At 39.5% G+C, this 12,164-nt stretch overlaps 1 protein-coding gene across 1 annotated transcript in view; it reads right to left on the bottom strand.

The window, feature by feature from the left end:
- Positions 1–12,164, bottom strand: part of zbbx (zinc finger, B-box domain containing) — a 49,139-nt gene that overhangs the window by 11,459 nt on the left and 25,516 nt on the right. Inside the window, exons 10-15 of the mRNA XM_062385290.1 lie at positions 10,084–10,166; positions 7,023–7,144; positions 6,767–6,822; positions 5,625–5,833; positions 1,630–2,511; positions 422–651 (exon numbers count right to left, since the gene is read on the bottom strand). Of these exons, the coding sequence (XP_062241274.1) occupies positions 422–651; positions 1,630–2,511; positions 5,625–5,833; positions 6,767–6,822; positions 7,023–7,144; positions 10,084–10,166 (1,582 nt within the window). The remainder of the gene's footprint in view (positions 1–421; positions 652–1,629; positions 2,512–5,624; positions 5,834–6,766; positions 6,823–7,022; positions 7,145–10,083; positions 10,167–12,164) is intronic.

Below are 12,164 nucleotides of genomic sequence, written 5' to 3'. Positions count from 1 at the left end.
CCCTAGAGATATTTCCAATACAAATTTGAGCATAATGGCATATAACTATCGCAGTATATTTAGGAATTATTTTAATGATTTACTGGCAAGCTAATGTTTTTCACTACTGTTATATCAATAATCATATTTAAGGCAGAAAATTCAATATTTGCATCCAAAGAAATTACGTTTAATTGGTGGTAAATGAGCCAAATTCTAATTATAAAGTCTATTTATTAGGCCAATGTTCAGTATACAGAAAAAACTTTATTTTGCTAGCTGATTGTCGGCTTGAAAAGCAGTTAAAAACATATTTACAGCTGAGTCCTGTGACTTTAGCTTAAACTTGTGCCCCAGAGAAAAAATACTGCTATTACTCTCTTGGCCCAAGATTTCCACCTCAAAGAAGCGAAAAGTATGTGGGAATATGAAAATGTGTTACCATGTAGGGCTCTGACAGATGTTCTGGCTCATCAGTCGGCAGATCTTTTTCTATGTCTGCATATGTGGGAACAAAGGAATCTCCGAGATGAGATGTGACAGAATTCCACTGCTCTTCTTTTCTGGATCTCCCTCTTGTTAAACGTCCGTGCATCTGGGTTTCTTCATCTGAGGAGCCTTCGTTGTGTGGAGCCAGACCCAGACTGTCGCTGGACATTTCATCTCCACTGTCTTCACGAAAAGTACAGACACAAACTTTTTAGAGGATAAAACAGACGTTTTTTGAATCATAATTCAAGCTTGGAAAGTGTCCCCCCCCCCCCAATAGATTCAATTTATTTATTCTACATCCAAGCAAACATAAAAAACTTAAATGGGATCTGAGTGTCCTTGACATTTCCATACACAGATCGAACTCTAAAAAGTTGATAAAGTCGGCTTTTAGAATCAAACTGGTCAAAGAGGTGCAGGAAAGGGAAACAAGAGAATGATAGAAACTAAGGCTGAAATTAAACAAAGAGATGATGAATCATTGGAGGAAAAGAGGAAAGGGGGAGCAGCGCTTACAGAAGGAAAGAAGACCAATAGGCCATTTTAAACCAATTTTAACGGTTCTAACCCAAATATTGGCCTTGGTAAATTATTCTTTGGTTCTAAAAATCTAACTGCATAGTACTGTTGTATGAGATAACCATAACATCATACTGCTGGACTATTGGGCCTTTGCCAGAGGTATGCGCTCTATTAGGTGCATTTCTAAGTTAGGGTGGAAATGTTATTTCCAAATTACATGATCAGAGTTAGAGTTGCTAATTATCTGAGGTGTGAATTGGCAAATGTGTTTAGAATAATGAGGAACCTCACGGAGTGAGCAGAATCTCAAGAGGGTCCAGGGAAGTGTATCATTGGCATTGATATGAATGTAGGTAGGGTTGAATTCTGATTGCATGTGTTCATATTTATGTAACCAGAGAGGAGCTATGCCATATACTCTTGTTGAAAGGAGAATAGGCGGAGCTCCCGATACTTCTTTGTTGTAATCACTGCCCACAAATTAGATTTGAGTCCAAACCACATAACAATCACTGAGTTGTGGTTCATGATTTGGTTTAGAAGCATAAATGTGGAGATACAACCAAAACCAGACGCACGCACGCACGCACGCACGCACGCACGCATTCAGACAGCTCATTATCATAATTCACTTACCCACAGATAGTTCCTCTTCCTCCTCTAGTTTCAAAGCGAAAGGATGATTCTGGATGACATTTAAGGATTGTGATGAAAGCGTAGGTTTACACTGAGTATCTCGTTGAGACAGAGTTGATTCATATTTCCCAGAGAAGGAGCAAGGAGACATTAAAACTGGAGCATCCCCATATGTTGGAGTTGACGTACGTCTAGAATTTGCATCTGGTGGGGACTCATTAAATAAAGATAAACTTAACAGGGCTTTCACAGTTGCGCTTGGTGGTGCTCGGAGGGCTTGTGACTGACTTGGTTCCAGGGATCTTGGTTGTGGGTTTGGCCTGGGAGACTGAAATTGATTATCCGATAGGAGAGACTCTGGGTCACTCAAGGAATGCAGTGATTTCTCTAGGGACTCCAGATTGTTTGGTGGTGATTGAAAAAGCTTTGGTGAAGAGATTGGTTCTTGGTATAAAGTGGAAGGTTGGTGTCGTTCTTTCAGCAGAGCCGAGTCTGAGCTTTGTTGTAACGGGGATGAATGGCAAACTTTGGCCGACAAAGTTGACTCAGTGGAGCTTGATGGTGAGACTGTGAATGTAGACCCAAGCATGAAGGTTGTGGACGGAGAAGGTGAGAGATGCTGGTTTGGTAATGGTGATCTGGTGGTAGCCAGAGGAAAGACATCAGGTGGAAATGAGAAAGGGGAGCGGGAGGATTTAGGGATCTTAGCCTGGGGATGTGGTAATGAGGTAAAATGTGGTGGTGACCCACGTTCAGCTTCTGATTTGTGGAAAGTGGTGGAACAATTGGGCTTTTGCGACTTTGAGGTGTTGATTGATGTCTGTGAAGTCCTTGCTGTCTCAGCAGTGATGTTTGCTGGTGGCATACTTTTAGAGGGTAATGCTGCACAAAAGATAACGCAATAAATAGTTATTCAATTTTGCAGGTATCTGGTCACATATATTCCTTTAAGAAAAATACCTACATGCAAACACAAAGCGGTTTTTCTCCAAAAAATGAGATTTCATAAAATACAACTTTGCATACTGAAAGATGGACATATGATATGCAGCCAGACCCAATTCTTTTTAATAGATTTTTAGCTTCTCGTTCAGATGATTTACTATTGGCACTGCACCACAAAGTCTGTCTATTTCAGCAATCTATAATGGTGTTAACATGCATCGGGATAACTTGTAAGTTACGTTGCAATTTTCTAAATAAATTGTAATCGAAATATAAAACTGGAAAATTGTTTTTTATTTCCATAATTTTGTATTTCACATTCATCACATCACTGAATCATTCATGTTTTGGAATAATAATGCATAAAACCATACATGGTGATTTACTTTAAAGTCCATGAAAAAAAGCTAAATAAGCTCATCTCTGAAGGTAAAGTTGATTTTCTGCAGTTTGTCCATGTTACATCTGCAGATCCACAGACTGAAGTGAAAAAAAACAAAGTCAAATTGTAGAAATTAGACTGGTGCTGTAAAGTTGTTCAGCTGGGAAGACTCCTCCCTGGCCCAGGTAAATACACAGTGTGTAGGACTTAATGAGTTATTATTAATGTTTCAGTGTAATATTAGAAGCTCCAGCACCTTGGTGATGTATGCTGTGAGCTGATTCATTAAAATGCTTCTTTACCCCCCCCCCCCCCCCCTGCAGTGCTGCAGTGGGCATCCTGCTCCTGACTGTGCAGCAGCTCACTGCAGAGCCTCATCTCAACAGGACGTTCCTTCACTCCGCATCAAACACTCAGTGTTTACAACTGTCTAAACACGTTTCAGCACAATATTGTCCATTATTCAGCTGGTAACCTGATACACATGACTGCATAGGTGAACCATCATTTTATAGTGTGGAAAAAGTATTTTAATGAGGCAGTAAAAACTGATTCCACAGACTCTTCAATCCAAATCTCAGATTTGTAATATTTTCTCAGGGGAAACTACAGTGTTCAGCAGACACAGCCTTTGATTTTGTGCAGGTATTAGCCCAATTAAAAACAAAAACTTAAAAGGTGCCTCCAGTCTGATGCTGGTCTGAGACTGGTTCAAAAACATTAACTGTTACTGTCTGTCTATCTGCACTACTCCTATCTAATAAAGGGAAAAGGCCAGAAAATAAAGTAAAACAAACTATTATATATTTTAGATGAAAATAGTTTAACTTGGATAAACAACACTTCACTTTTCTCAAATATTTGATCAACCTGCAATTTCTGACTTCCTGGTAGTCGCCCAGACTGTTCCTCACTGCGGCTCATCCTTTATGAGAAGACGGAAATGCTAAATTACTAAACATACACACAAATGTCTACATTCATTTATATGGTTATAATTTATCGTTACAATTTTGAACTGTATACAAAATAGTGTAACTACAAAGTGTGAAGGCTGTGAGAGGTTCATTAGAAGAAGATGTACACTAATGACTCAAATCATTATGACGACTCAGGTTTAGAGGTATACGTTAGAAGATGCATTAGACTCATGGTCATAATGCTTTAGGCTCATTGATGTAAAACCAGGTAGCAACACTTTTGCAACAATTACAGCAAGGAAATGTCTTTTGGATTTAAAAATGTAGTGATTTTCATTATGCAAACGAAATGTGAAAAATCTCCATCTCAAGTTCCCAGAGCTCATGGTTGCTCTTCAGAACGTGACACAAAACGATTTACAGCATAAATCACTACTCGACTCTTTATTTCTCAAAATCCTTTTCAGGAAAAAATGAGCTTACATGGAGCTTATTGCTCAATGTACTAAGATATTTTTGTTCCCTGACTAACTATCGTTTCTGCCTTGAGATGCTTTTAGATAATGGAGCTTTGGCTTCTGATCACACTTTGAAGAATTATATTGCTAGTGCCACTCAAACAGAATCATAGACATTAGAGTAAACTTAAGGTAAAATATTTTTAATCTGACTTTAAATTTGGATTTAATAAGGATAATAGCAACTACTTAACAGCTGCTTTTGAACTAAAATCAGACCAGGATCAGACTGGAGGCATCTTTCCATTTTAGTTTTTAATTGGGCAAAAACCTGCACAAAATCAAAGGCTGCGTCTGCTGAGCACTGTAGTTTCCCCTGAGAAAATAACACAAATCTAACATTTGGATTGATGAGTCTGTCGAAACAGTTTTTACTACCTCATTAAAACAAATATTTCCACACTATAAAATCACGGGCCGCCACCTTTGCAGCCATGTGCAATTACAGTTCATTGGTTACCAGCGGAAATATCAACTGAAATGTGTTAGAACAGACAGATACAAACGCTGGGTGTTTGTTGCAGAGTGACTGAAAGGAACGTCTTGTTGGGATGAGGCTCTGCAGGGAGCAGCTGCACAGTCAGGGAGCAGGATGACCACTGGAGCACCACAGGAGAGGCTGAAGATGCATTTTAATGAATCAGCTCACAGCGTACATCACTAAACTGCTGGAGCATCTAACATTACACAGAAACATTTGCAGCAACAAATTAACTCCTGACCCGCGGTCTGCATTTACCAGCGCCAGTGAGGGGACTTCTCCACTGATCGACTTTAAAGCAACAGTATAACAATTTGACTTTTGTCTTTTCTTTTGAATTTCAAAAGATTATAAAATGTTTATTGTCAATAAAAATATGCCATATAAATTGATTTTGTAAGTCAGTTGTTCCAAATGATTTAAGAGGAAACATCTTTAATAAATTACTTTGGAACAATAGTTTTCTCAAACCTTTAGTCAATTTCAATTTGTCATATCTATCATTTGAGTAAACATTGAAAAACTTACTAAAATACTATCAATCACTCTGCTGTTTTATCGAAACTCACTGAAATAATAGCCAAACGTATTTGTGCATGAGATTAGAGTTCTTTTGGGATATGTACAAATACACGCACATTAACATCAACAACAAAGGCTTATAAAGTTAATTCATTGCATCTGCTATATGAAAGAAACAAACTCAGCAGAAAACCCTTAAATTAACCTTAAAACAATGCACAACTTACGTTTGTCTGTGTGATCTGCTTCGGAAGTCTGAGGCTCGGATTGATGGAGCCTCTGAGCGGCTGGAGGTTGTGTGGGTGCTTTGGACTGACTGGATGGTTGTGATGGACTGAGAGAGGAGCGGCTGACTCTTGAGGACCCAGCGCCAGTCACGGCTGTTTGGGGCACCAGGGTACTTCCTTTGTTGGAGACTTGCTCAAACAAGTAATCCCTGTGGGGGGGTGAAATAGGCATCCATGTTGATACTATACTATACAGTAATGGCTTTATTTCAACTTTCCCGGCAACTTTCCCGACATCCTTGTGAAAAATTGTAGTTAAATCAAATGATGAATGATGAATACTGGCTGATTGTTAATGCATGCTAGTAGATTTTCTTCTATACTTCCTTTGAGCTATGACTCCAAGCTCCACCAACACTACTCTTTCTAAAAAGTCAAGATATACACACCGAGTTGCATGACGTAATATAAGAAAGGTTTTCGTTCCTTAAAAAGAAACACCAAAGTTCATCCGATGGTTAAAAAAGTTCAGAAATTTCTCCTTTTCCATGATGCTTTGAATTCTTAGTTTGTCACCTCATAATTCACTTGTATGAAAATTCAATATGGGTGCTGAAAATTAACGGCCAACATGATTTCAACTTTGAATTTATCTCTCAACAGACATCAATTGTAAAATCAGGCTGTTAAATCTCATCTATCGCTGCAGAGTTTTAGTTTGTTTCGTTGGCCAGGACTCCAGCTTGATGGGCCCTGCACCAGTGCTGTACAACACTGATATATCATTGCATCACATGCTTTGGGTGAGCAGTACATTAAAGAGCCTGTTGAATTATTTATGCTATAATTTTGGTACAGGACGAGCAAACCTTGAACTCACACTGTTCACTAGACAGTTCAAACACATATTTCACACAGGCAGGGGCTGTTACTGCAGTATATTCTCTTGACTACACGCTGAGAGATTCATGTAGAAGATTTGATCGATAATAAATACAGATGCTGTCAGGCTTGTTTTGTAAATCAACAGTTTTCTGTGTGTAAACATGTGCTTGCTCTCATCACACCGGCCAATGTCAGTGAGGTACAGTAGGTGTGGGATTAGGTCAGAGTAGATTAGTTTTTGTTACATTGATTCTTACTTTGATTTGTTGCTCGTCCTCTGTTCAGCAGAGACTTCATTCATGATTCCCTCTGTCTGTAGGAAATAAAAGAGATAACTTGAATGAGACAGTAAGACAAAGAAGGAAACAAAGAATATGCTGTTTTCTATGAGGTCTTTTCTGCGATTAAGTTGTTAAGTGTGACTTATCCCTGGTTCGCTTGTCTAGATTCACTCTGCGTGTTCATGTAGGTAAAACTTTGCTGTTAAAACGAAAAGGCTTGAGTGGTTCTCACCTCATCCAGGACTTCTATGACGAGGCACGGTTCAGGTGCAGTGATCTGAGCACGAGTCTCGCCCCGACTGACAGGGACTGCAAACAATGATGCACAGTAGCAACGAAAATCCTCCTCCTGAGCTGCAAACGCAAACACGCACACAAATCAAGATGGGCAAAGAGGGGCATAGTCATGTTGTGTGTTGGGATGTGAGAGGGAGAGGGACTTTGCTATTAAGTTATCTTTAAAGCTAGAGTAAGAAAAAAAACTACAAATATAGGTAAGTATATGAAAGTGTTGTTAAATAATGAAGTCAATTCAATTTGAAAATAATCCAAAATGTTTACAGCATTTATCATACAGCCTTTTCATTGACAGGAGGATTTATCATAAAACATATGCATGCAAGCAACGAATCAATCACAGGCCATGCCAACAACACCCCCAGAGTTCTGTTTGACCGGTAGGTCAAGTCTCAACTTTCTGCAGTCAGTCAAATTGTCTGCTCAACTTTTCTATCTATATTTTGAAAGCACTGAAGGTGACCCCAGAACAAACTCCAATGAATGATGATGGACATGGGTCTGATTAAAGATACATTTAACGTGAATTAAATAAAATATGCTTTCTGTGTTTTATTCATCTGATACATCTACTTCCAAGTCTCAAGTTTAAATTACCTCAGCTTGTAGAGAGGCATTGTAAAATATGCTTTCTTTTCTTGGGTTTTATACATACATCCTTTTTTTATTATGCGTGAAATAAGTAGAATCAATCTGTATAAGACTACAGCGTGTATTCAGTGCTTCTTTCTGGTTATGTTGCCAGTGTGTCTCTTACAGCTTCTTGGTATGCCTGCATATCTTGATACCAACGGGGTAATTTCGTCTCTTATCCCCTCATCCTCTGGGGATCAGAGATCACATACACACACTGAGCTGCACTGTGGTATCTTTACTCATTTTTCATCTTGTTACAGTGGACAGATGCTGTCGACACAGCTGTGGTTGAACGGCACTCTCAGTGCTGAGGACCCTACTCTGCTGCAGGAGACATGTGGTCATCTATGGCACCTGTCTATGTCATATCAATGCCCGAGCCATTGGGCACTGATAAGATATCTATATTCTTTTGACTATCTTTCCGACAATATCAGTAACAACTGAATTTAGAAATCTTTTTTTGATCGCCTTGCTAGGTAAAAAAACACTTCAGCGTGTTTTCTATCATTGTTTTACAACTGCAACCTCCCTGTGTATGGCTCCTTCCCATCTCTCTTCCTCTCTGTTTCGCTCTTACTAACAATCCTCCGATCACATCACGGCATTGGGTCTGACAGATCAGAAACATTTGAATTTAAAACAAGATAGTGCTCCCGACATGATGCCAGAGATCGTCTTCTCTTCATTCATCATTCATGGCCACACACACAGCCCACTCTTTCATATTCAAAGGCAGGAGATGAGGAGAATCTCTGCAACCTGTTGTAATTGGCATGCTTTAGAAAAGTTCGGAGCAGGTGGCAGGAATGGTTTATCAGCTGATGGACAGCTCTGCATTTCCCAGAGACAATGCTTTTTCCCTCTTTGTATCACTAAAACAATAGAACATCAATCACTACATCGTGAGGAGAGAAATGAAAGTCATGATGTGAATACTTGTGTTCTTAATAAAGAGAAATAGGTATATTTTACTTAACTTTAACGATGAATGTTTTGGGGGGGAAAGAAAGACTTTACTTTATTTAGACCCCCGTCCTGCGATATAAACGAGAAGAGTTCCTGAAAAGGTTCCCAGTTACAGGGGAAAGGTCCTGTGGTCGAAACATCGCTAAATTCTACGAAGTAAATTACTACGATTGAACTTTTAAAGTTAAGCCCAATAAAAAACAACGATGCGCCTCAATTTGAAAAAATCACATGTTGTTCACTGTGGACATGGTATAATCTCTGCCATAGTGTTAGGATTTCAACAGAAGAGAGAGTGATTTTAAAATAATAATTTAAATAAAGAGAAACCTATGGTTGGCTGGCACTCATCATTACATATTCTGGGATAGAAAGAGCCAGAGTTGATAAAAAAGCAAGGTCGCCTCTATAAAAGTTGTAATATTTAGGAGCCGACAGCTGTTTCAGGAGGCAGTGTAGTTTTCAGGCTGTTAAGTATCTCTTATTTATAAGAGCAGGCTCAGTGGAGAGCTGCAAGGGGGTATTGTTAATTTATAATATACACTATACTTCAGGATACTTCAGTCAGAAATGTTGGTCAAAAGTCTGTGTCGTATTTGTATGGTTGCCTCTCCTAAAATTACACTTTTCTTTGGGGATCAAGGAGAAACATTTCTAACTCCGACATTTTGAAAGACACCACTATTTAGATGGACAGCAGTGGGGAAGCGGGCAAGCAGGCAAGGGCATGCAGATCTTGATTGATGTGATGAGGGGCAGTTGAGTCCAGAGGTTTGGAAGAGGACAGATGACCCGGTAGAACTTCCCTTCTGGCTTACCCGGCCGTCCAACAGCCAGGGCTCTCCCCCGACTGATGAGCTCCATGCCCTGAGCGCCAGACTGCAGTCCAAACCCTATCCGCCCTCTCCCCTGCACCATCTCTTACCCAAGCAGAGTGAAATCTCTCAGGCATGAGCCGCCTCTAACAGCCCTCTGCCCACACAATCACAGCCAGTGATTACACATCACACCAGCACGGATGGATGGGCAGGTACTGATACGTCAAACCCGCTGAGAGGGAGAGTTTTTTTTTACTTTTGCTATTGTGTCTGTGTGTGTGTGTGTGTGTGTGTGTGTGTGTGTGTGTGTGTGTGTGTGTGTGTGTGTGTGTGTGTGTGTGTGTGTGTGTGTGTATTAGTGTGTGTGTATGTGTGTGTGTGTGAGTATACCCATGCAGGTCAAACTATTCTGTCCTTACCGGTTTCTCGTCTCTGTGTATCAGAGAGGCATACATCAAGAACATACAGCTGTCAGCCATTAGGGCCAAAATCCTATCTCAGAATTGAAAGCTGTTCATGGGCATACAGATGTGTGTTGGCGTATAGGTAGTTGTGTGCATGCGTGTGTCTTACCTGTGAGGCTACTCTCCTCCTCAGTGTTTGCTCGAGGTTTTAGATCAAGTGCTGGCAAAGGATCATACATTTCGACAGGTGTCCTGGATATAGAAGAATAATAAATAAATCAATGAACAAATATAATAGAAAATAAAAATTGAAGATAAACACACAGGCCCTGAGCTGGAGCACAGACAAAAGAGTAATAAGGAGTGAGGAAAAACTGCCTATTTCTTTTCCGTCATACTCCTTTACGAATGGATGGATTGACTGACAAATTAATGGAGAGATAGATGGATGGATGGATCAACGGGCAGATGGCTGGATGGGTAGACAGTCACAAAAATGGACTGATCGATGGATGGATGGATAAATAGATACAAAGAACTTTCTGATTTTGTTCTTTATAGTCACATAATTCTGTTGGCCCACTTAAGCAGCAAACCTGTATCCTTTACACTTCTCATCACTACCCACCACTTATCCCTCCTTCCCAGTCTAATCTTGCCAAATTCAGTGAGAGATTTAAGGGGCAACAACAGGTAAATACTTTCCTCCTACTTAGTCCATTTCCTCCAACCTGGCAATGTAGTGTATATTCGTTCTCTACCTAATGAACTCAGAGGGGTATCTATTCTTCCTGTCCCTCACATCCCCCTTCTCATCCCTCAGCTCCATCCATCTTTTTTAATCCTCACACACAGTACTTCACGTGCAAGTAGCCTCACTAGCCTTAGGTTGTTTACATTAAGGTTTTACCAGGGCAAAGTAAAAAGAACCATGTCGGCCTTTTGGTCTTCCCTGGTCTTACAATTTCAATCAGAAAATATATTATATATAATCATGATATCTGACTTTTTAAATTTATGAAAAAGGCACAATATGAAGGACAGGATAAAGAGTCCTCCGTCATATGTTTAAAGCATCTACAGAGGCAAAAATAATTTCTGTTGAAAGGTTGTAGGAAGGATTGTGAGCTGATACAACTTGGTAAGGAAGAGCGTTTCTCTCGTGTTACAATACTGTGGCAAATTATTCACAATTTATTCTCAAATTATCGAATTAATCACCATAAAACTGTTAAAGTGAAATACAGAAAAACCACCTTGATGCTCTGAAGAGACACATTATCAAACTGTAGAACTGTGTAATTGGGAGATGATGCACTGCTACAATAGGTGCATCAATAAGACAGGATCTCTGAGACAGGCAGTAAGGCAAACGTTTTCTTTTAACATTAGAAAAGATTTTACTTCCTAATACAGTCGACCAAATATCAGTATTTACATCTCAAGAATAAGAGTGAGGATCTAAAGTATCTCTTTGAAAAAATATTGCCATATACAAAAGAGGGAAACTATGTTATTTAAACTACCTACTTATAACAGCCGCCTTTTATCTTATCATACCAGCAACTATAGCGCTAGATCTTCAACTTTATTCTTTTTAAATATCCCCAGAGTGCACTCAGAGCTCACTAAAACGACCTCCTTTCATGCACCCCAAGTATAAAATGGGCTGCAAAATAGCATTACCTAAGAAGCACTTTCTCCTTTGAACAATCTTAAAGGTTTTTTATGAACTGGCCTCAAGGAAACATGTTGCTGTTTTGCACAACCTTAAAGTTATAGCACTGGCTTGGCCTGTGTACTTTTCTTCTTTTATTTTGTTGCTTTTATGCACTGTATGTCTTTGTGCACTGGGGCTGCTGTCTTGGTCATTTTTGTTGATATTCGTTGTTCAGAGGTCCCCTGGCATCGGCTGTATGTATGCTCATTCACAGCCTTTCCTCTGGCTGCTTGGAAATTATGTATTTTTTCAGACTAATAATCTAATGGCTCTGCCCTTATTTGCCCTTTTGTTTAACAGCCATCGAGCCAATATTATCACCCCATTGGAGCTGCGCTCAATAAGCCAATAAAATCTCTATACGGTCATTACAAGCTATATGTGTCCTGTACAGGCAGACAACTATGGCTAAGGTCTCATTGAATTCCTAACATGCTTTACTTAACTTTGAAAAAGCATTTCTGTGTATCTTAGGTAAGCATAAATGCCTTTTAGAAGCCCTATACATGGACGTGCTTTCCCTTCAGATA

This window comes from Platichthys flesus, chromosome 4, assembly GCF_949316205.1.
Source record: "Platichthys flesus chromosome 4, fPlaFle2.1, whole genome shotgun sequence".
Lineage (NCBI taxonomy): Eukaryota > Metazoa > Chordata > Actinopteri > Pleuronectiformes > Pleuronectidae > Platichthys > Platichthys flesus.
This window is presented reverse-complemented; position numbering and strand designations above follow the sequence as displayed.